Source organism: Prorops nasuta, unplaced genomic scaffold (assembly GCF_024137725.1).
Source record: "Prorops nasuta isolate Cenicafe-Biocafe unplaced genomic scaffold, Cenicafe_Pnas_1.2 PNAS00021, whole genome shotgun sequence".
In the NCBI taxonomy this organism is placed as follows: Eukaryota; Metazoa; Arthropoda; class Insecta; order Hymenoptera; family Bethylidae; genus Prorops; species Prorops nasuta.
Window position 1 is genome coordinate 1308702 of NW_027116818.1, and position 25336 is coordinate 1334037.

Below are 25336 nucleotides of genomic sequence, written 5' to 3' on the forward strand. Positions count from 1 at the left end.
GTGTATGGAGGAGTTGGAATAATGGGCCGAAAGAATTCGCAAACACGCGTGAGAAAATATTATTTCGAAGGTTGTAAGGTCCCCGGTATATCCACACGGCGTCTCTCTCTCTCTCTTTCTCTCTCACCATTCTCCCTCTCGCGATTGTCATGACGGAAGACTCGTAGCAGGAATCCTGCCGTACCCACCTTTGTTAAGGGATATTTATAGAACGATGACTCTATCGAACCAACTCGCCAATGAATATCGATAATACACCGGCCATCGTTTAATTCTCTTTCTTCGTCCCCCCCCCCCCTCCCCTTCATCACCACGATCTTCCTATTTTTCTATTACCCCTTCTATTCCGATAGTCAGCATTATACAACGATCCAATAAATATACGAGACGTAGCTATTTTTTCCGGAATCGAGAAGAAAAATCGCAATAATCGTTGCTCGGCTGAGAAATTGGACAATATTGGAGGTGGAGGAACTATGAATTATGCAAATCGATGCTAATCGGCGAGTTTCGTTGATTCGAGAGAGCCGAGCCAAATGGCGCCACGAATTGAAATTAATCAGCGACGAATTTCTCGAAAGGGATTTATACGCTTGGATTAATAGTAGTGCGAAATCTGGCATAGATCTCGTTAGCGGTCTCATTGTGCTTCCATGTGCTCCTTGTATCGTTGAAGATATGTACGTGTGTATAATATATACACACGTGTTAGATGGAGAAAGTTGGAGTTGGAGAAAGAAAGATAAAGAATTGTAGAAACTGGTATAGCACGAGATAAAACAGTGATTAATTTCCAATAATAACAGGTCGTAGACAAACGCAATCCTAAGGTCATCACGATGACTTTAGCAGTCGCTTCGTTTAACTATTACGACCTTCGTCTAAAATTAGATACTGGATGACTTTGTCCGTGTACGTTCCGCGTACGTACGCTCACGAAGATACAAGCTCCAATCGACGCTAGACTATTGAATAAAAATGAAAAATCATTCACCAGTCTTTTTAACCTAACACTCAAAATCTACGGGCCTGTAAACTCGAATAATTCCTATTTGTTTAGCCTGTATTACAGGGATTTTCATAAAAGGATTGTCCAGTTTTTCCTTCTCTCCCACTCGTTGACTTTGTCCCTTTAACGCGATGCTCTATCGCTCGTTGTAAAATTCGTTTGGCCCTGGCCTAAACTCTCCTAACTCGGACCCCAGCGTTCCTTTAATTGACCCCACTCTCCTCCACATCTCTCTCTCTCTCTCTCTCTCTCTCTCTCTCTCTCTCTTTGTCAACATTGTATAATATATTCTCCCTGAATTCTTTCCTCTGGATCATCATCGATCCTCCTCGATATTATTTCCTACGAACTCTCTCTCTCTCGCTCGTGGGCCGCCGAATTATGCGAATTTTTCGACATCTTTTCACGTTGAATCTCATTATCGTATCGCTGTGTATGCGTATACAAGAAGGATGAAAAAATACCGATATACATTCCTTAATTGGCAGTTGCGCCACTGGTCGATTAGAAGCGACGATGATGACTCGGAATTTTTCACTACGCTGCCGTTTAGTTATTGCGCTGTTGCGCGCGTGATAAGCCAACTAGAATAAAAAAGCACAACACCGACTCGGGAATAAGTAGGAAACGGTGCTTAAGGCGATTCCCGACCATTTCAGAATTCTCCCATAAACGCTTTTCATTTGTTTCAGAAGACGTGGGCTACAGAAGCGTTGAAATCACGTCAGCCTTCACGCATCTGCCACAAAAAGGTAAGAAATCGCGCGCCTTAAGGCGATCGCCGAGCAGGGCCGTCGGGAAGGTAGGAACCGCAGTTACCGATCGAGCAATCGCTCGGGAAAATTTTTGGAGCCACTGGTCGCAAAAGTTTTTGTTATTGTTTCCACGATGCAATCTCGCGTGTTTTGCCGTTCTCGAGCTGTATCGGATATTCCCCGAGATTAAACTTATCTGATTTCTCTCTCTCTCTCTCTCTTTCTCTCTCTAGAGAGAGAGAGAGAGAGAGAGAATCCCTGGCGCATTTACGGGGAAAGTATAACGATGTACTTGAAAACAATCTAATAATAAACAACATCGAAGCACGTCCCTTGCTAGTAATATCGATTTATCGCGCACTGTTGAGATTAAAACAAAAGATTTTTTTGTACCTCGCTTTCTTCCACTTTTCAACCATCGCTCCTGGGCTTTTTCCACAGAATCACAGTCGACGTTACGAACGATTTCACGTGAAAATCTAGCCGTTGCATTAAAATGCCCCAGCTATTAGGAAAAGTTCATGGAGAAGATAAATTAACGAGGATCGCAACGAGACTGGGCGAGAAACAAATTTCACTCGTTGTTACGTCGCGTTAACATCTACGGCTCTAGAGCGTCGAGTATATTTTTCTTGAAAATTGTGGAGAGGCAGAGTAGAAAAGAGCGATAAGCGTGGAAAAAATGAGCAAAATTATTGCGTAATGTAGAGACGGCGAAGAGATTGGATGAGAAACGAGCACGTGAATATTGAGCGGAGAGGGGAAATATTGTCAAAGTAGTTCTCCCCCTACCACGTCGGAAGCTTAAAAGGGGAAGGGAAGTCCCCCCCCCCCACTTTGTACGAAAGATTCGCAAGGAATTATAACGATGCAGAAATAAGAGAAAATGGACTGAAAATGGAGCGGAGGAAGTATTGTCAAAGTTATTTCCCCACCAAGTGGGAAGCTTAAAGGGGGAAGGGGAGGAGTCCCCTCCCGAGTTAGCAGATATTCGCGAGGAGTTATCACGATGCAGAGACAGCGAAGATGAGATGAGTAGCGAGCACGTGAATGTGGAGCGGAGGGGAAGTACTGTCAAAGTAGTTTCCCCCACCAAGTCGGAAGCTAAAAGGGGGAAGGGGAGTCCCCTCTCCCCACCGAGCTAGCAAAGAAACCAAAGATTCGCGAGGAATTATCACGACTCGTTGCTGCTGCTCTCCAGTCGCTATCCGTTCTCGAGTACCACAACACGTCCGTCATTCTAATTAATTCTCATCTAGGCTTTCTAATTCTCGAGTCCCATCCCGGAGTCTGTGTGTTTATCCCTATACATATATTCTATATATATATATATATATATATACACACTAGCGCGAGTTACAAGTCCGCGGGCGAAATTCTCGTTTCTCGCTCGCTAAATTTAGTGGTGACCGGTGCCTCGACAGTTTGTGCCTTGTGTTTCTCCGTGCTCGGTGATGTGCCCCAAGCGCCAATCATCGAAGAACCACCGTCGCCGAGACGGTCGAACCCCTCGGAGTGCACGAGTCAGTGATAACCTCGAGAGAAAAAAATGGCCCGTTAACCTGCTCGCGCTCTGCTCCAAGAGAGCAAGTAGCCGCGAGCGCGCTAACGAGGAAAATCCATGAGAAAACACAATTCTTCCGTCCTCTCCGTTGCATAATTTTGCATTCCGCCTCGTAAAACTTTATACGAGCTATTTTTACACTCCGTTGTCCAACGCTGGGATTTTATCGGTGAGTTAACGATCGTAACACGCGAGGAGCAGATGTTGAGAATCGCCACCTGTGAAGTTGGATGGTCGCGCACGGTACGTTTAGTCCCCCCCCCCCCCCTCCCTCCCTCCCTCCTCCTACCTGTCAACGGCTGATTTTCTCGGGAATCTCTCGCCAGCGACGACCTTTGTCCGGATAAATATAGCTCCTGCCAGTCAGTCGCCTAGGCTACCCCCCCTCCCTCCGCTTACCTGCGCGCTCGCGCCCGGAACCGTTTGATACCGGCCGCGCTTTTAGACCGCAAACTACGAATTTTTGCCTCCCCGAATGTCAAGCGACGGCTCGACCGTAAAAGCCAACCTGTAGGCAGACTCTCCCCCCACCACTCGCTCCCTCACTCGTGTATTTTTAGCGTTTACACTCTCCTCGCTTAAATTTGCCACGTTAAATTTAGCGCTGATTATACTTACTCCGTGTACTCTCCCACCCCACCCCCCTCCCCTTCTATAACTTTGCTAATTGCGTCATTCACGATTGGCCACCGACTCGCGCTAATTTAACGCGTATAATTTTTCCTTGGAAACGGCGGAAGTGCTTTTTCCACTCTTTTTCGCTCCTCCACGGTGTCGCACAGTCGCGTTTCCACCGGCTCCAGTGGTTTAATGTCATCGAAAGAGCCGTGTCGAGCACGCACGATAAGCGGGACTCGTTGTGCGTAATAAAGTCTAAAAATAGCCGCGCTATCGCGTTTCCAGCGAATATCTCACGATAAGCATCGTTCGAGTCCCGTTCCTCTCTCCCGCGCTCGTCCGGAATCCCACCTCGAGACTACAAATTCTGACAGGCTCTATTCTGATTCCTTCCTGAAATTTTCGCCTCTCTTCTCTTACGCGTTGATTTTTTCATCGTAAAATAAGCAGCACGGATTCATCGCGCCGAATCTTATCGCTGAACAAACGAGAGATAAGCTAGGCGAAAATTATCAAGAATTATCGCCTATTAACGCTCCTCCGAATAACTCTCCGCGCGATTTCATCGCTGTCCATTGAACCGTTTCTTTTATTTTTTTTAACGAGCCTCGAGTTAATTCGAGGGATTTTCAATTCTCATCCCGAATTTTCCGGTGAAATTTTCACGAGGAATTGTAAAAACTGTTTTTGTGGTGAATCGTTTTTTTTTTTTTTTTGGTTTAATGAGTTACGAATTAAAACGTGCGAGTTTAAATTTTTATCTTGAATTTTCCGGCGTAATTTCGATTATGTTCTAAACGATGTATAGTAAAAGCACTGTTTTTATGATAAATCGTCAAATGGTATTACGCACAACGAATGAACGCGCTAAGAAACTTGGTTTACGTCCTCAAGGTCGAAGCGAGTCGTGAAGGAACAAAAATTGTGGAGGGAAAATAAAATAAAAATTCGCCTATATATAAGCCAATAAGGTGCGTTATTCGAAATTAATATATATCTCTGCATCTTTCACCACTGATACTTTAGTCCAGCTTGGAAAAGAACCGTAGCTAAAACATTTAATTAATCAACGAGTGCAAAAAACAGGTCGATCCAAAGATTACCAGGAGAAAAAAATATTAGCAATTGACAAATATTGCCATAGGTGTGAATTGTCTCGAAGAATAACGTTAAAACGTAGAAAAAAAAAACTCTTGTGAAACGATTCTAGAATGATAGATCGCCTCTCGCACGTATGTGACGTTTTATCGCAGCAATAAATGATGAAGCAAATAAGAATTTTCACGGTGATAAACAAAAAGACACGCACGCATACCAACTCGCCGTTAAAGTCGCTAAAATTGGACGGGAAAATTGTGCAAAGGATTTTCAGCATATACACCCAGGAGTAAAGCGCCAAAAGTGGTTCCAATGATTTTCTTTTCCTTGCAGCTTCGACTTACGGCTCGTTGACAAAGTTTCATTCCCCAAACGAACGTATATATTACACACGGAAGTAGCGAGGGCGCCATTGATGAACTATATAGAATGTATGCTCCGAGAGTTAGCGTGGTCTTCCGATAACACGTGCCAGTGCTTCTCAAGCAGTTGCTCAGAAACCTTTGGCGATTGTCTTAAGAAACAGTGACTCTCAACTCCGGATACGAGGAAGATAACTGAAACGGAGATGGAGTTATCGCGAGGATTGAGATGATCTACGAGAGTGATGGTGCCATTGATGAACTACGTACAATGCACGTTCCGAGAGTCGTGGTATTCCGAAAACACGCGCCAGTGGTTCTCAACGAGTTGCTTAGAGATATTCGCCGATTGTCTTAAGCAGTAGTGACTCTCAACCTCGAATATGACAGAGATATCGGTGTAGCAAAGATCGAGTTTTAAGATGGCGCGTACAGCGAGTAGTGGTCGGGAGGATTAAGAGGATCCATGAAAGGGACGACGACGACGATGAAGGTGCAAGTGGAGCAGCACGCGAGCGCGTTCGAGCGTTACTCGAGGGTGCACGAGGGGGGTAAAATCAGTAGGGATTGCTTGATCGGTGCTGGTGGAAATTACGAGGGGTCAGCGAGAGGCGGGATCTTGCCTAACGTGTGCTGTTACATGTGCATAGAGATGGCCAGGGACACCCAGGGCTCGCCCATGTCGAGGCCGCGGGATTTAGCCAGCTCTGGAGGTGGTGGCGCCACGGCTACACTCACTTCCGGTGCTTATCACGCCACAACTGCGGATCCCGCTGCCCTCCACGGACACGCCTTGCAACAGAAAATCCTCGAGGTAACGTAATCTCACGAATCTTATCCCATTCACACTTATACGCCACGCATATACTACTCCCACGCTTCTTCGGATTAGAAAGAGACATATATATATATATATGTATCTAATTCCCTTTTATCGACCAACGTTGATTTCTCAAGCAGTTGGTCGTCGCTTTGATCGGTGTTAATTGAAATGGAGAATTTTTAGCGATCTTTCTGGTGGTTACATTGAGACTGGTTTGGTATTTCTGTTATATAGATTTTAGTTTACTTAGGTTCAATTTATTAGTCAATTCGAACCGGTTTTCGTGGATCGGTGCTGTGTTTACACTTGAAAAATGTAAACTTTGCCTCTGTAATTTGATAACGGTTTAGTCAGCCTTTCGAAAATCTAATAGCTTTCCCGCAGTCCAAGTTTCGGATTAATTTTATACCGGTCACACAACACCGGGAAAGTAGCCGCATAATTGGCGACACAGTTTATTCTTACAGACCTCACCCGTATTGTATAAATAGTGGGTTGCAAAACAACGAGAGCCAGCAAAAAAACTGGACCAGTCCCTCGTAAGTCACGACGGGTGTAATTATTTCTGCGTTAGTCTGAAAATAGAAAAGAAACAGGGTTTGCGTTGTAACGAGCGACCAGTGTAAGTAGAATGGAGAACCGAGTGGAATAATATCGAGCGGGATGTCGTAATAAGGGATATTTGAACGTTTGAACATTTTACCACGTGGTACACCCTAGCACGACCGTGCTCTATTTTTTCATCGAATTTCTTCTAGTTGTACCAAAACAAAGATTCAGGCCCAAAACTGTTCCATTTAGAAAAGTTTGCAAGAATCACGGGACGAGCGAAACCTGACGCTAGTCACACGACTCTAGAGCCTAGAGCTAAAAACAAACATAAACAAATAAAAAATTAAACTAGCGTATTGTGTCCCGTTCTGAGAAATACAAACAAATGGTCGCGTTGGGTATCAATGATAGTTTATTATTGAGAGAAGCGAAACGAAGAACACGAGCGCGCGCGCGCGCGTTCGCGTTAACAAGTGGGTGGTTAGCGTTAAAGTTTTCGAGTCTACGATCGATTCGAGTGCAGGCCATCTAGTTCATTCGGAAGCAAGTTCAAGGTCGCTCGGTATCCAACGCGGCTACCAGATCGATCGGAACTGGTTTTAATTCGAGGGCACCGAGAGCCCTCCTCCCCCGAAGCTTCTTCAAGGTCGTTGCGTGTAAAAATATCCACACACACGCACACACACTCACTCCCCCTCCCCCTTAACTCTACGCAATCTCTATTCTCCTTCTACACAATTTTTCCCCCTCCCCCACAACCACATTGCACCGAATTCACTTTATGGTTTAATTTATTGCCAAACATCTCGACTGCTAGCTCTCAATATTTACCCACCCCGAGATCAGTCGTGGTTACAAACAAAAAAGCGCCGATGAATATTTTTAACAATTTGTTTATCCACGAAAATCCCGTTCGTGCGTATTAATATTATTTTTCCACTGTTTATTTTTACCTGAAATTGGACGCTCGGCGGGGAGAATATTCAATACTGTTTTAGTATTCCATTTCCGTCATGCAGGGATCGTGAAAATTTCATTGACTACCTTATCTATCGAAGAACTTTATTTATAACCGCCGCTTGTTAATAACAAAGAAACTATGGACGCAAGTATCCTAGAAATATTAATCCTGTTTTAGAATGCACCGCCTTCGTGCAATGTTCCAAGCATATGAAATTTTCCAATTGAAAATATCTAATTTCCCTGAAAACTCTCATGAATTATTTTCCACTCGACCTCACGCTATAAATTTCTCCCTTTGCGCATATATACACGTATGTTTCTTTATTGTCCATTAATTGGCCCTCGAATCTACACGATAATTCATACTCGACGATCGAATATACAAGGCATTAAGAGAGATACGCTTACACGTGTTACAGTCACCAAGATGATATTTATAGCGTTTGTTGCACGATTGGAAAAATGGGTCACGCGTACGAAATAAATTTTTTTAATATCCTATAAAATTGCCATTTATCACGACAAGCTTCCTTAATGACAGAAGCGCGGAGCAAGCGAAGTCGTTCAGAGTTGGTCGTTGCAAAACTCACCGAGGAGCTAAATGTTCGCCGATATTTTGTCGCCAATTTGAGTATTTGCAAATATGTCGCTTGGAATCTCGTCGGTTTCCCTCGATTCGCCCACCAGCCAATGCAGTGGGATTCGTATATTTGTGGGTCTGGGGGCAATGGGTCGATAGGAAATCGGATGCGAGGAGGTTAGGATTTTTATGATTCATGCTGGAAGGCACGTGCAAGTGGGGCAACTCGTCGTCGTGGCATTAAGTCACCGGCCAAGGCCCTGCAATCTAGGGGTGTCGTGCATAATGAACGGCATGCAAAGTCTAATTCCAACTCGACGATCCCCGCTTAGGATTTGCGATGTGAAATTATCGCTATAAATAGGCCCTGGCAACCACTGTCACACCCGTAACACTCGCTTCAACCGCTGATTTTCGCTTTTTCGCGCGATACCAACTACGCACAATTTCCTCTAAACACTTCTCCATATTATCCTTTCACATTTTTCCTATTTTTTTTTTATTGCAAAATATATGAATTTATAATTTTTTTAAGTCCCATTTTTTTATTTAATTTAAGTAGATTTGGATGATGCTTCGATACAAAATGGAGAAACGCCATTTTTAACGACCCTACTGATGTGTATATATACACAAACCTGGAATAAAGGAAATCTCGAAGCTAATCAGACTCGCGCGATTGATCTGTTTATGATATACTATATATATATATATATATATGACACTCTTAGGTTGCTTCAACTTTGTATTTATGTTTATGTTTGGAAAATCCATAAGGTACATTAGCCTTGAGATATCTGGGTTTGGTTCCAGCTACAGCAGCACCATCAGCTTCAACAACAAATGCTGCGCCAGCAGTATCAGGCCCAGGAAAGACAATTGGCCGAATTGCACGAGCAGCAAATGAATCAGCTCAAGGTAATCGATTTTTGTTTTGTTAATATATTACATCGGATTATCGCAACGAGAGTCATTAGCGATTTGCTTGGATCAAAACCTCGCGACCGATTTAATTGGCACGAATCAACGACCAATGAGAAAACACTGCACCCCTTGAACCGTAAATCTTAATTAAGCGCGTCGGTTCAATTATCTCGATGAATTCTGCGAGTTTTCATCCTAATTGCTTCTTCCATTATATCAATTAATATTGCGCCAAATTCTGTCGATGCATTTCGTCGATCGTTCGAATTTGAGCTTTTATTCCGATTAAATTAACGAAAGCCTGTGGTGTTGAGCAACTGCTTTTCAAATGTAAATCTTAATGAGGAGACAGGGGCTTCTGATGGTCCAATTGTATAACATTCCATTGACTCGCTTGGTCAAAGTGTAATGTCTGCGAGTCGTGGATGATATATATATACATATATATGGGTAGTATGTACTATATATACAAAGTTATCGCTGCTAATTCGTATTCCTGAAAATGAGGATTGTATACTCATTAATTGTTTATTTTTCTTATTGGCGCTACCGTAGTTTTCTTTACGTTTTGCAAATTTTCCAAATTTCTCTTTATACTTGGTATTCCAGGCTCTCGTGGTATGTGTTTAAGGATTATGAGACGATCTACCTGAAAATGAGAAGCACACTACGAAACGGGACGTATTATTATAGTATATAAGGATATGCACCGTGCAAAATTAATTTGCCTACGTTTGAGTCAACTTCACACCGTACTTTCTCTGTAAAATTTCTCTATTATTTGAATTAAACCTCATTTAATTCAAATAACCTCTATATAAAATATTTACTCGTGAATATTCAAAGTAAAATTTATTTGAATCGAATAATTTGTTGTCTTTGTATATACTAGAACTGAAAATTCTGCGACACCGCTCGAGAAAAATAAAGAATAAACAATTTCAAGAATTATTCACGGTGCACAGCATTGTCTCGTAGTTAAAAAAAATTTTTTTAGAACGAAAATTTGTACACCAGGAATCGTTGAAATCCTCGACGACTTGATGGAAAGAGAAAGATTCGATCAAGGATAAAAGAATGACTAACTGTATTATCCAGGCGGATGTTGATGGTAGAATGGAACTGTTGATAAAACTTAAATAGTTTTTTTAGTGTGGCGTCAGACACCCTCCTTCCCCTCTTCCAAATATTTACGTACGCACTAGACTTGCGTTGTTTTGTTGATTCTTATTTTCTTGTATATTTTGGTCTTTACCAGTACTAGTTTGATAATATATATATAGCTTAGCCATACGGATGAATAAATCCCATCGGTCAGCAGTGTCCATTCACGTCGGCCACGGTCGAAAGTCCAGCGGAATATCCCCTCGTTGTCCTCCTAGCTTTCTTTCAAGCGTGGCCTGCGTCACGCATACGCACACACGCTCAAAGCGCAACACAATAATAACAAAGCTTATTTAAAAAATAATACTATAGCTTGCGTGTACTCGGTGAAAGCTGAAAAAAAAAGTGTAAAAATTGTTCATGTTATTTTTTGTCTTCTATATCCCTCCCCCTCCCCCAGCTCTCTCTTGCCAATATTTCATCACTCTAAATAATTACTGTTTCTCTCTAAATCGTTTCAAATTCCAACTTCTTTCATTCAGATTTATTTACGTTATTTTTTGTCGAATAGAAACGATTGAGATTATTTGTAGGGACACCGCTTATCTTATTAAGAGTGTAAAAAGCAGCACATGTAGAGACCCTTTAGAATTTGAATGGGCCAAACTAATGGGCAAATGACGCAATGCATCTTTTATCTCTGTTAGGACCTACAAAAACTTTTTTATCACTCGCGTATTACATATAGTCGAACTATGTAACGATGGAGAGGAGTTCTAAATTTATTCATTGTTATAACTGGCTGATCAAATATTCATGATTTTAATCAATTCTTCTTTCAATCGATTGTAATCGGGCAGCTGGTATTTTTATGCTATTTGCCATTTCAAATTTAATCACCTCGTGGGGAGACTCGTCGGATTCATTTTTTAAGCCTGTAACCAAAACTGGGGTTTCATTCATCTTATTTGGAGTTCTCATTCCCTCTTGAAATTCAAATGCAAAAACAGGCGTCTTTAATTATTTTTTCCCCCTCTTACAAATCTCTCTCAGACCAATGGTATTTTTTTTTTATTTTTTAATAAACTTATTAAAATACTGTTCGACACTTTTAACTGTATTTCCGGGAAAAATTCACGCGTAGGAGTTTTCCTATTCCACGTTAAACGAGTTTCAAACTTTTTTAAATATCTCTCTTACTAATATTAATTCATCGTTTTTTTATTTTAAATAAATGGATTAAAGTATCTTTCGAGTCCTTAAAAAAACAAGAATCAAAAATTGAAGAGAATGGCCAGCTGTATGCTACACGTGGAAAAGAAATCTTTCGATCATGAAAGAATGATATACGCGCCATAGACAGACTATTCCCTAGTGTTGGATTGGCTATGCATGAAACTCGCTACAAATCGAATAGTCGGAGATTTCCTCGGAGACACTTCACAAATGGTATTTCGTAATATTGAATGCCGAATTGAAAATCGCTATACTGACACAATGCGATGGAGTTGGAATTATATCCTTGAGGAAGCATCTAAATATAATTATTAAACAAATAAACAAGAATATTGTGTACTTTTTTGCTTTTTAATAGTTCGTAACAAAGAAAATTGGAAACTGAATGTAATAAATAAGCGAATGACAAGAATTTTATGTTTTCTCCCACAATTCTGACTTTTAACCTTAAGACCTACGCCACAAAACAATTTTTTAGTAATATAAAATCCTTATTCGTTTCTTAATTACAAGAAACAAAGAAAATTCCATTGCGTTTCGTAAGAAAATCTATTTTTCTAGTAGGAAAAATTTCCATTTTTGGAAATCGTGAGTAACTTCGTTTCAGAGTTTAAGGATTGAACATTTTATTTATATGACTCACAATAATCCCAGGCGAATAAAGCTGATTAATGAGTCTAGACTAATTAGAGTTGACTGTACAAAAATGAAAAAATTCAAGTAACTAACGCAGAGAGTGTAATCTTTTGTGAATCGGAAACAATGGCATATTCAAGGTGTAAGAAACTGGTATTATTAAATAGAATTTGAACAGAAATTCTAAAGTATAGAAGAATATCGTAATAATCGTAGAGTTTAGGTGTGAGCAAAGGAATGGCAAATCAATTTGCGAGCTCTCCCGATGGGAATCGCGAGGCAATTGTGATTTTCAAATGACGCAAATGGCATTCCTTGTAGAGCACTCCTAACTGAGTCTTGTGGCAGGCCGACGCAAACACCAAGATAGTAACAGCTGTCGGCGAAGATATACACTCTCTAGACTGCGGTCGATCCGTAATTTTCCATTCGATCAAATTTGCATGTGGACGACGACATGACACTTTGTCCAAAATAATCCCTCGTATAAGCACCTTGAAAACCTATATTTCGTTCGTATGGAACGAAAACTCAAGCTGATCCACCAAGGTTCAAAATTCCTATGAAAAAATTCATGTAATATACATTGGTCGTTACTAATTATATTTAAAGCTGAAATGAAAATATGAAGATAAATATTTGATGTTTATTAAAATTTAATAAACATTAATTGAGTATGAATTTTTCGAGTTCGGTGGGGTTGATTAATTTAAAGATGTATCATGTGTATTTTGCAAAAATTAATTATGACGCTCTTTCGTAGCTCTGGGAACAGCAGAAGCAGCTGGAGGAACAAAGGAGGGAAAAGGAGAGGCTGGAGGCTCTCAGGAAAAAAGACAAGCATGATCACAGCGCCATAGCCTCCACCGAGGTCAAACAGCGACTTCAGGTAATTAAAATTATATCTTGTTTTCCATTATTCCATTTGCTCCACTTTTCTTAATCTATCTTGTATTTCAGTTGATACATTTCTTAAATTAAACTCAATTTGTTTAATCAATAAATTGCAATTATTCAAATGATTAAATTTCTATGATTTTTTCAGAGTTTCCTGGTGAACAAGAAACAGAGGGAAGCTGCTGCTGCAGCCAATGGGGCTGTGCCTGGTACACCTGGATATAGAAGTTGGTAGGTATCTCTTGACGTGTGTGTGTTTACTAAACCCAATGCATCACTCGAAAGGCACTCGAAGAAAGTTCTATATACTCTCCCTATACAGACATTAATATAAGTACTTGGATATCTGTAAGTTGAGATACACACACACACACACACACATAGATATCAAAGTTGAACACTTTGTGGACTCCAATAAAGCACAAGCAGCGTCATCTAATTATTGAGCTTCATACTGTAATACTATAATGATTAATCCTACTTCCACTTGGTCTTTTCAAACCAGCATAAATCTAAATTAATGAAACAAAATGAAAATTCAACAACGATAATTTGTTATTCAATCTGATTGCTGGATTCAGTTCTAAAAACATGCGTAATTAGCTTCTGGTGCACCCTGCTGATCAGGTTTTACCCTAAAAAGACTCAATCTCCCCTTAGCAAGAGAAAGCTAGAAGGTTTGAAAATGTAGTGTCCTTGGAAGACTAGTGTGGGGTGGTAGCTATTGTTAAAAAGGATGAGATCTATTTTATTATTGAGATAAGAGCGGTGGTTCGTGTTTTTTTTTAGATTGGATTGTCGGGAGAATTAAGATATTTATAATAAGTCTATTGTGAGGAAAGAGACGATGTTCTGCAGTCTTAATGGGGGCCGTCCTGGTCATCGTCGGGGCGACGGAGTAACGGTTATAGCACAACCTGGCCCAGTTATCCATTTAGCAACAGTCCACTCTTCACTCAGAACACGTTTCTTCATCTTCTTGCCTTTCTCCCTTTCTTGTAATCCAATATCAACACTCATGGCTCCAATGTCCAATGTAATCTTTTGATACTTTCTTTTCTCTTTCATATGTATAAATATATCATCCTCATAATTAAATATATTCAACGATGAATCTCTTGAGATTAATGTATTCATGCTAATTGCTGTATTTGCTTTTCAGGCTTCAGCCACAGTCAGAGTCATCGAGCACGACGAATGCCTCGCATCCTTACAGAATGCCACAAATGCTGCAGGAAAAGTTCGGGGACGATTTTCCATTGAGGAAAACAGGTAGATAATAGAGAGATATATATATAGAGAAAAAGAAAGAATTAAAGAGAATCGACGATGTGCACACCTTACGAAGGTAGTCTATATATGTGTGCCAAGTAGAATGCCTACTAAAGCATGGATTTTTGCTAAGAAACCGCTTATCGGTTGCTACGACCAATCAAAGTTCTCAGAAATCGAATTAACACTCGCCTGCTCGACCAGTGCCAGATTTCCATTCTTTGTATCTAATTAGAGTCGAGTAATGAACAATTCAGAAGAGAAACAGTAGCTTTCCTTAATGGCAGAGCATTTGTCGAGTTGGTAGCTTCTGTTTACTTTTTTCCCCCTATAAACCTATGCGCGTGCGTGTATGAATGGATGAGTGACGGAAGGGAGAAATAATTAATGTGTGTGAAAAGTTGAAGGATTTGAGATGGAATCTGTTGTTAAGGGGGGAGGGGGTAGATAGTAGAGAAGATAAGAGCGAGGAGAAAAGATGGAAGGGGAATGTGTGCTTGTTACTCGTTAAACCCTGTATGATGATTTACTAACACCGGCTGAAAATAATTGGCCAGCCTCGGAGCCGAACCTGCTGAAGGTGCGATTAAAACAGCGAGTGGAGAGGAACATGGCAGCATCGAGAAACTCACCGTTCATGGCACGCAGGAAGGACCGTCTCTTGTCGCACCTCAAGCGGAAGTCACTCCTAGCAAGTACGTGTAACCTTCTAAATCAAGGGGTTCATCTGCCTTTAGAAATTTTTCTTATATTCACATCACTCTCTTTTCTATCGCAGAATACTTAAGATCCAAGAAAAAACTGGCCAATTTGTTACTCAATATCTGATCAGCCGTGTATTGATCAAGGAATCATTCTTATATCCATGACCTCAGTAGACTGATATCTCTTATCTAATGTTAATACAATTTTAATAGCAATAATTAGGCAGATGTCCTCTCTAATATCACCGGCGACAATATTAATTTCTGATATTTTTCTTGCACTTGTGTTACGATTAATTTTGACTGTTGAATTGATTTTTGCTAGTGTCCAGTAACCGCATGAAAATTCTGATTAACAATCGAAATTATATATCTATTGTACATTTTTCCAAATTTTGTCAATTTAGTCTTATTAGAGTTATTGCTCTATTGAACAATAAAATTGATCTGGAAATCTTTGTAAAAAAGAAATCCGAGGAGAAAGTTTGCGAAGAAACTCTGTGTTTTGCACAGGGTGTTTACAAAATTATTATTTATTGATTGCATAGACTCTGGCAGTAATCCTGAATCTGGGCCTAATTCTCCACCCACTGTTAGCAATTCCCAAGCTAGTCCTACAGCAGGCAGCAATACAGCTATACAAGAAGTAAGTTAATTCTCATTAATGATAGTTGTCTGGTGTGAGAGATATTTAATTAATAACTGTGTATAACGAGGAATGCTAGGCGTATAAATTAATTATTAATTAAATAGAATACCAGTCCAGTAAATTTTTTCTTGTCGATGTCAGCAATTCAGTTGTTTTTGCTAATAAACTATTGTCTATTTTCTATATATCATTGTTTCATGCACAAATTTCTATTCCTCAGGAGAGTGAAAATACAGCTTATGGCGGTACTTTGACTAGCAGTAGCCAGCAAGGAAGCCTTTCTGATCTGTCGCTCTTCAGTTCACCGTCCATGCCCAACATCTCCTTGGGGAGACCGCACGTACCATCTAGCTCAGCCGTAAGTTCAACTTTATCTTGTTTGAATGAATTATATTGCTTCAACTGATTTAGGGTCTTTGTGTATAAAATTTGTTTATTTCTCAAAGGGTGGAACAAAATTAGCTCCAGTATCGGAAGCTGAGGTTCGAGCAGCATTCACAGCTCGCTTAGGAATGCCATTGACTGGTCAAATGCTGCCTGGTACTCTACCTTTTTATCCATCTCTCACTGTGATTGAAGGCGAACCAACTTACATCCACAAACAGATGCAGAATTTGGAACAGTCCAACGTAGGAAATAGGCAACACCCGGTGTATCACACTACACCTATAACGGATACACAAGTAGCTCACGCAAGACTGCATAAGGCTGGTCACCGGCCTTTAGGTAGTATGTTCTCTCTCTTCTTTCTTTGTTATCATCAATATCCAATTTCCAATTGCGTGTTGTGTTTTCGAAAAACTGGTCCCTGCACTGACGTGTTCGATTCACCTATACCTATCATAGTAGTATCTAGAAAATTGTACCTTTTTGAAACGTTAATTTCTGTAAGGTGTTTCCCATTTATTTTACTGTATTATCCAGAGATGCTGTATAAGGTACACGATAACGCTCGGTGGTATGTACTTGCCGTCGAGACACTACCGTGTCTCTTGATAATCGTAGGAACTTGTCAATTTGAACATATCCTTTTATCATTAAATTTGTGTGTACCATTATATAGCAAACGTCAGATGTGTTTGATTCAGTTCATGTAGAACTTATTTATGATTAGAAATGAATGTCAACTCATGGAAATGGAAATAAAAAGTAGAGAGACCAATTCGTAGATTCACATAACACGTATAAGGAAGTCAGTTAAATGGGGGATGAGATTATTAAGATGATGATTTTGTACGTAGGTAGGACACAATCTGCGCCACTTCCTCTGGGCCATCCTATGCTGCAGGGCGGCATAATAGCACCACCGACCCATTACGAGGAATATTTGGCGGAGAAACAGTTGCACGATCAACAACAAGCGCATAACTACCTTAAACAGCAAATACGTCAAACTGTCTTGACCAGAGTGGGATCTCGGGGCCAAGCCAATCAGCTTGATGAGGCACCTGAAACCGAGGAGTCAGAGGTCATTGATCTCACTGGAAAGAAAGATTTGCCAGAAGAGAGTGAAATATCCAAACAGCAACGAGACAGGGAACAATTTCTCCAACAACAGAGAGATTTGATGATGAGGCACACCTTGCAGACAAACGAAACGACGGCCTATTCTGGTAGAACTGCTCAGTCGGCCAGGCCCCTCTCAAGAGCACTTTCCAGTCCCCTGGTTCATCTAGGTAAAATTCCATCAATTAAAATTCTGGAATTGCTTCACAGACTTTCGGAATAGTGGTACCTATCAAATGAATTTGTCTGATATTTTTAAAGGTCCTCAGGGTGGAGGGGGAGACATGTTTTCACGCGGTTCTCCCCACAGGCCCACGACGGGTTTGGCCTACGATCAGCTTATGTTAAAACACGCGTGTGTCTGTGGTGAAACGGTACGAGGACATCCCGAACATGGTGGTCGTCTTCAAAGTGTCTGGGCCAGGCTATCTGAAACTGGACTCCTTCAGCGGTGCGACCGTGTTAGATCCAGAAAAGCTACCCTCGAAGAGATACAAACTTGTCACAGTGAAGCTCATGCTCTCTTATTCGGTAATTTGTCAAGCTGTTCTCCAACTATTTCCTTCAAAAACTGCCTTTCTCAGAGTTCTTAATTTTTGAATAAAGGAAAAATATTCGTATAAAAACTTTTTACATTTGTAAATGTATAATTGATGTATGCAATTATAACTAATCTCACGCAAACAATGTGATATAATACCCCGATTCTCAGAATTGATTTATTGTTAATTAGTAACGTAAAATTTTACAGGCACAAATCCATTGAACCGACAAAAACTCGACATGACAAAGCTCTCTCAACTACCAATCAAGAATTTCGTGCGATTACCTTGTGGAGGAGTAGGAGTTGATTCTGATACAACGTGGAACGAATTGAATACAGCACCAGCAGCCAGGATGGCTGTTGGTTGTGTGGTTGATCTCGCCTTTAAAACCGCCATGGGAGATATTAAAAACGGATTTGCGGTGGTCAGGCCACCAGGACACCATGCTGAGACCAATCAAGCAATGGGATTCTGCTTCTTTAATTCTGTATCCATCGCTGCTAGGCTTTTACAGCAAAAACTCAATATCAGAAGGATCCTAATTCTAGATTGGGTATGCGATAATTCTCAAATATTAATTAAAATTAGAATGAATTTCGATTTCTTCGAAACGACAGGAAACAATACAAATATTTTGTTTTATCTAATCTGATCAGGATGTGCATCATGGAAATGGCACCCAGCAGATGTTTTACGATGATCCTCGAGTCCTTTACATGTCAATTCATAGACACGACGAGGGAAATTTCTTCCCAGGCACTGGAGGACCAACGGAGTGCGGTGCTGGCGAAGGCTTAGGGTACAACGTAAACGTAGCCTGGTCAGGTGGCCTAAATCCACCGATGGGTGACGCGGAGTATCTGGCAGCTTTCAGGACCATCGTCATGCCCATTGCCAAGGAATTCGATCCGGAAATCGTCATTGTCTCTGCAGGTTTTGATGCTGCTGTCGGTCATCCAGCTCCACTGGGGGGTTACAAGGTCAGCCCTGCCTGTTTTGGCAAAATGACCCAGCAATTGCTGACTTTGGCCGATGGCAAAGTAGTTCTGGCGCTCGAAGGTGGCTACGATTTGGCTGCCATTTGCGATTCCGCCCAGGAATGCGTCAGGGCACTCCTCGGAGATGAACCCACTCCTCTCAGGAACGAAGAACTCACCAGGGCACCTTGCCAGAATGCCATTGATACATTACAAAAGACCATAGCTATACAGGTTTGTACGTTCTCTCTATCCAGCTTGACGACTTCTTTCCTTCTACCATTTTCAATGATTCATCAACTGCTACAGATCAATTAATGTCTTCTTTCATTTTGTTTATAGATGTTGCATTGGCCTTGTGTCAAACTTGCTGCACATACAGTAGGCATGAGCTCGATCGAGGCAAGACAGAAAGAGCACGATGAGACAGAAACTGTTTCTGCCATGGCTTCTCTGTCCATGCAACAGCCCACCAATCTTACGTGAGTGTCAGCACGGTCACTGTAATGAAAAAGTAACGAATCTATATGATTCATTAGAGACTTTTATCACTTGCAGAACTACGCCAGAACATTCCCGTGAAGTTTCCGAAGAGCCAATGGAGCAAGATGAGGCAAAATGAAGATCGTCATAGTTTTTTTACAGTAAAAACTGATCTTTCGTACATTTACGGATGAAATGACAAAGTTTCATTCATTATGAATACATTTGGAAGTAAGAGGAATATGGACCGTGATCGCTAATAAAGCGGTGAATGCACGGATTCCTCTTGATGAGAAAAACTTCCAATGAAAAAGCAGTAGCCTCCTGGCGACGTTTAAATCAACTAAGAATTACCGACGACTGTAGAACCCGGAAATAATGGGAGTGATTTGCACATGCAGAATACGATTAATGTACAAGTAAATGATCTGGTTTCTTTAAGAATCACAGATTTTTCGGTGAAAATTTTAGTAAGATTGTATTGTCTTTGCTGTTTAGCATTGTCAATTGATATATTTCGACACGCCTGATTGTTCTTTTTAATGGTCGTAACAACAATAACACGTTGTTCTTTAAAATGTTTGTCCCTCTCGCTGAAATACGTGAGATTTTATTTTGTGGATTTTTGAATTATTCTTGGCAGCAAATTCTTCCATGAAATGGATAGAAGGATTTAATACAATCCAGTGTCTTAGAAGAGGCAACGAATAGGACAGGGGATAAGTGGAGGTCGCAATTTCTGAAATGTGCTCGATTGTGACTAGAATCAGTTGTAAAATTCTTTTGTGCAAAATAAGGGGGAGTATGAGAAGGAATGACAGAAAAATTGTAATTTGTTTTATTTTAGCAGATACTTAGGCTGATGATCGTAGGGCGCGTTCCACTTGAGGCCTCAAACCTTCATAATGGACGTTTTCCATTTAAGTCCCAAAAGATACTCATAATATAATAGTTGATGCGACAGGTATTATAAATAGCGAGCGTTGTGAGCCTTTTAGTGGAATGCGCTTATAGTCGAAAATTGAGCTTAAATTCAAGTTTATTGGAATATTTTTATGCAGTCGCTCAGGGATTGTGTCACCAGCGACAAATGTTTTGTACTTAGAAAAGGAAACAATGGTACTATCCGTGTCAAAAAAGGAAAGAAAATATCGCCGTGTGACGTAAAAACGATCCAGCATTATTGCTGAAGGTAGAATCAATCTAACTATATGAGATCGCGAACGACGAGTGGTGCACGAAATCATATTTTAAGAACCGTAAAACCTATAGTCTATGTTACATATCTGTAGCTTTCAAAATGAATTAAAGCTTAAATTTCGATTATGAATCCAGGACTTAGGGCCAGTTGCATCAACTATTTAACTTAGGCTTAACTCATCAAGCTTTGGTTAAAACAAAAGTTCCCGTTACATAAACTATGTTATTTTAAACAGAATTTAGGTAAACTAGGGTTGGTCCAATCGTTTCTTAATGATACAGACCTGTAAATTTAAGGGTTGCTAAACCCTTTTGAAATTGTTGCATCATTTCTTGTGCATTTTTTCTCGCTGAATTCGAATTTTTCATCCGAAATCATCCATCATGTCAGATTTCCAAGATAAAAATTAAACGTATTTATAAATAAATGGCAATTTTGAGATAATTTGTTACGTGCTATTGGTGGCTAGAGCATTTTTTTCGAGTATTTTGTATAACGTCATGGTGTAGTACTAATTATTTCCTATAAAGGAAATTTTTAAAAAGATTACTATGATACTTGATTCATAAGATATACTACAGTAATGTAATGAGCATTCGCCATTTGACAGTCCGGATCTAAATGAAGGCAGTAGCGTGGATTTAATTAATGATATCAATTATGGAATTGAACTGGCCGGATAATTCCGAGCAAAATCAATAATTTTATACGAACAAATACAAAAATGGTTACATTTTTAGTACTTTCTCGTAATCACACAGTGCAGGAAAAAATTAGGGGTAACTCTTTTAACACATTGAGGGAGACAATTATTTTAAACTTGTTATTTCACAAAATATTTTTTTGACCCTTTTAAAACCTCCATACATAATTTATGTACATTCAATTTGAGCACGTTCCAAATTTTCTTCGTTGGTAAACGGTAATTTTTTAGGTATAGTGTTATCGATTCGTCTTAGATGGAGCTTTATATATTGCGTCGTAAGCTAAAAAATAATGTATTTTTAATACATTAACGCGCCTAGTATTCTATTTAAGGTGCTTGAGTTACAAATCACTATGGGCGTTAAGAAATTAAGAATATATATTTAATTTTCTTCAGACTTTTTAAACGTTTTAATTTAGTCATTCTTTAAGTAGTGTATATCATATACCAAGAATAATATGAAGTTCGTAAAAAATGGATTTGGTGGGGAAAAATTAGTTTACCATAGTTTTATGCAAAATATTTTGAACAAATTACTCCATTCAATAACACGGAACAAATATATCTAAAGAGTGAAATTTGTAGCGTTTAACCTTAATTATCTGGAAATCCTAAGGCGAAGGGTGAATTCGAGTGGTTGATTCGAATTCAGCGGAAAATATACACTGGAAATGGTAAAAAAATCACAAAAGTGAAAATGATATTGGTCTGTGTTATCGATGCATCATATTCTTCTACGTCAATAGATAAATGACCATACATTAAAAGAAGAAAAACAGAAGCACATAAGAGACTATCGTGGAATTATAAAAATAGAAGGATTATTACAACGTTGTTGCTCCCCTTTTAAGAAAATATGAACTATTAGGGCTATACTTATCAGTGGAATTATACATTATAATGTGATCGCATGGTTCAGGTACATTTTCGTGCCTGTGGTTTTTTAGACTAAAAACTTTTCTCGCTCGTGTATTCGACAAACACACATTGAGAAGGTTGAGAAAACCAACCTTAAGTGTCCATATAGAGTCGAGCCGATTCTAACTTTTGCGTGGTAGTAACCGATTCCAATGGTATCGAATTGCAGTGGGTTTTACGAGAATATTTCTATTTATATACAAATTCACACCGATCCATTCGAATGATTTAATTAATGATTGTTCTTTTCAATCGGAAGAACTTACAAAAGACAGTAGCGTTAGATTTTCGTTTCTAGCTTTTTCGGCTGAGAGTCGATAGGAGCTCTACACCGTTTGTGCTGGCCACGAACGCTGTCCAATTCTCGCTTTTCTTTACTTCGCTGTTATTCAGATTTTTTGCACTACGTACACACAGCCATTTTCCACACCAATTCCTACACGAAAGTAAAAATATACAAATAAACTGATAGGTATATAATAAAGCGTTCGTTCATGAATCTTTCAGATCCTAGGTCGTGAAAATTGTTAACGGAAAAGCGTGTGATATGGTTCTTTTGTCGAAAACTTGTCGAATTCGAATACAATATAAATCCAGAAGTTTTGTATACTAGGTCGTGCAACTTTTTCGTCGTGCAAAAAAAGAATTTAGACATAGTTGGAAGGATGGAAAAGTAATCGCACGATTCCAGCTTAAAGGAAACTCGAGAAAGTTATATTGAATTTCTGCTTTTCTGCTGCGAATAAAGGCTGGTGCGATTTTTGTGATATTTTGTAAAAAAAAAAAGAAAGAATAATAACTTAAGTAAATACAAGAAGAGAAAAACTACCGTTTATTAAAGGAGTTATGCGCGAACGAGAGATATATTATAATGTATATTGGGGAGACAAATATAATTCAGATGCAAGCATTTATTTTTGTGTCGTGCATTTTATGAGAAAATAGAGGTGAATATTAAGAGAAGAGTCTATAAACGAATTATCATGATACCTTTACGTACTATATATATATATATATATATATATATATTGTTCCATAATATCTATATTATATATACTATAGATATATAAATTTTGACATTGATTAAAGGCTTTATGCATATGTATATATTATATATATATGTATGTATATTGACTATCTGTGCTAAGGAAAGGAAATAATAAAAAAAAAACTGATATATTATTGTACCGCAAGAATCTCAAGTGTCTGTTAAATGTTACATCCTGAGAATATAGTGTTAAAAAAAGGTTTAATGAGGACTCGCTGCAAGCTGAAAGGAAAATACAAAAAATAAAAAAAACTGTTGAATGAGAGCGAAACGGATAGAAAAGTGATTGTTGTATAATGCGAACGTAAGTTCAGCCTACGTATGTATACATTGTGTAACAATAATCTAAGTAGTTAATGAAAAAAATGATGATTCGTAAACACCGTCAGTTTCAAACTATCATTCACTGTACAAAGTAATTTTCGTTCTTATTAGTTTTTCATCCCTTCATTAACTAAGTTTCTTTTTCAATACGAAGCGTAACAGCAATCCCTTTATTATAATTATTATCGCTATCATTGTTATATTATTTAAGAACGATTTCAACTCGTTGCGATTGCTCTGACCAGTCATTATAATTGAATATTTGGGTTATAAAGAAAAAAAACGAAGAACACATATCTGTTCTATGAAACTAGTCCAGATGTGTAATTCTTTCTTCTTCAGTTATCGTCATCATTATTACAATCCTCAATTGAAGAGATTATTTTCTAAAGGCCTTATATATTCACCATTTTTTATATCTATATATTTATATATATATAATTTATTTTATCTCACTATTTATATCCATTTCACATTTCCCCATAAATGATATACTGTCCAGAAAGATACGAATCCGCAGAATATCGTCAAAGTTATTGGCTAACATATTCCTCTTCAGAATTATAAATATGAAAATGATAAATTTTTAAGCCACAAAATTTTTTATTTAAGACATTTTGAAAATAATCTCTTCAATTATAGTGATCAATTGTTCAAATAAATTTTGTCATTGTACCAATTGTTAATTGGAACAATTAATCTCATTACCAGTGATTAAATACGGTCGCTTGAAATTCCGTGTTTAGTTTACAATACGTTTATGAACGTATGTATTTGTATGTTGAGTGTAGGTGAGAGTGAGAGAGTAAGCAAACTTATGACATTCCGGTATCATTCGTAGCACATTGAAATATAAATTATAGTGAGTATATATATAAAGTATCATTGAATGCTAAACTAAACGCGGGAATGACAGATCTAAAATAATGCGTTGTTACACGTGCACGAATTTAAAATGTCTATATTGTATAAGATTAATATTATATAGTCATACATTTTTTATGTATATAAATGTACCTCGTAAATTAATTTTAAATAAAACTATAGTCATTGTGTTAAAAAATCATTTTAAAAATTGTATAATTTATAAAATTGTCATTTAATATTATTTCACACATTGCCATTTGTATTTCTACTTCAAACATTACACAAGTGATAATTTTTCTATTCTTTGAAATTTTAGAAGCCTGAAAACAGATGTTGCTTTTTGTTTGTCAGAACACAATTATACCCCACTTTAATTTTCATTTATATGAGCATAAATTTACATGTGTATAAAAGGAATTAAAGTTCACTCATTAAAAAGTACTCCCATTTGCCCAGCAAAGATGTTTTTAATTTCTTAAACTAAATTTTTGAAATGTTTTCAACATCAACTATAAATAATTAAATGAAATGTATACGTTATCAACTCCAAATATTTCTTATACTAAAAATTGTTCGTAAAAATTGGATCTCTGCTACAAACACATTCAAACTTATTTTCCACAAACTGTAAGTCTTGATATTGCATTGGAATGTTTTATTTTGACGATTCCATGTACTTAGTATTACCTATGATTTTTTTACTTTTACTATTTTACCTCTTCTTACTTCGTATCTCCAATCTCCATGGAATTCACAAAAAAGCATGGGAAGTGGAATGGCTAGATGATTGGTTAGTTTTATCAGCATTAAAAGTGCTAACAGTAAGAACGCGCTGATTGGCTGACGAATCAGTTTACTTTTACCCCTTGTGTTCTCGTCGGTGATTGGTCAGTTAATCAGCGTTTTATTTTCGCCAATGCTCTTGACGCTGATTGGTTGGTCAACCAGCCTACTTTTGTCTCTAGTGTTCTCGACAGTGATTGGCGGATCAATTAGCAATATGAGCAAACAGCGC

General features: G+C 38.8%; 2 protein-coding genes across 9 annotated transcripts in view; one reads left to right on the top strand and one right to left on the bottom strand.

The window, feature by feature from the left end:
- Nucleotides 1-2294, bottom strand: part of LOC136781119 (uncharacterized) — a 31694-nt gene extending 29400 nt beyond the window's left edge. The window contains exon 1 of the mRNA XM_066739853.1: nt 2158-2294. The gene's annotated coding sequence lies outside the window, so the exon portion shown is untranslated. The remainder of the gene's footprint in view (nt 1-2157) is intronic.
- The window catches only part of HDAC4 (histone deacetylase 4), a 47106-nt gene extending 21888 nt beyond the window's left edge, over nt 1-25218 (top strand). For 2 of the 8 annotated variants that reach the window (XM_066739843.1, XM_066739842.1), the window contains exons 3-18: nt 1702-1761; nt 6057-6220; nt 9138-9242; nt 12988-13113; nt 13270-13352; nt 14284-14393; nt 14951-15088; nt 15646-15743; nt 15967-16104; nt 16193-16475; nt 16988-17422; nt 17514-17783; nt 18004-18350; nt 18454-19008; nt 19117-19256; nt 19333-25218. In XM_066739843.1, coding sequence (XP_066595940.1) covers nt 1702-1761; nt 6057-6220; nt 9138-9242; nt 12988-13113; nt 13270-13352; nt 14284-14393; nt 14951-15088; nt 15646-15743; nt 15967-16104; nt 16193-16475; nt 16988-17422; nt 17514-17783; nt 18004-18350; nt 18454-19008; nt 19117-19256; nt 19333-19396 — 3116 coding nt within the window. In that variant the 3' untranslated portion in view covers nt 19397-25218. Of the gene's footprint in view, nt 1-1701; nt 1762-5316; nt 6221-9137; nt 9243-12987; nt 13114-13269; nt 13353-14283; nt 14394-14950; nt 15089-15645; nt 15744-15966; nt 16105-16192; nt 16476-16987; nt 17423-17513; nt 17784-18003; nt 18351-18453; nt 19009-19116; nt 19257-19332 lie in introns of those variants that run through there. The other 6 variants (XM_066739845.1, XM_066739846.1, XM_066739844.1 and 3 more) reach the window with 6 other exon arrangements.
- The last annotated feature ends 118 nt before the right edge of the window (nt 25219-25336 follow it).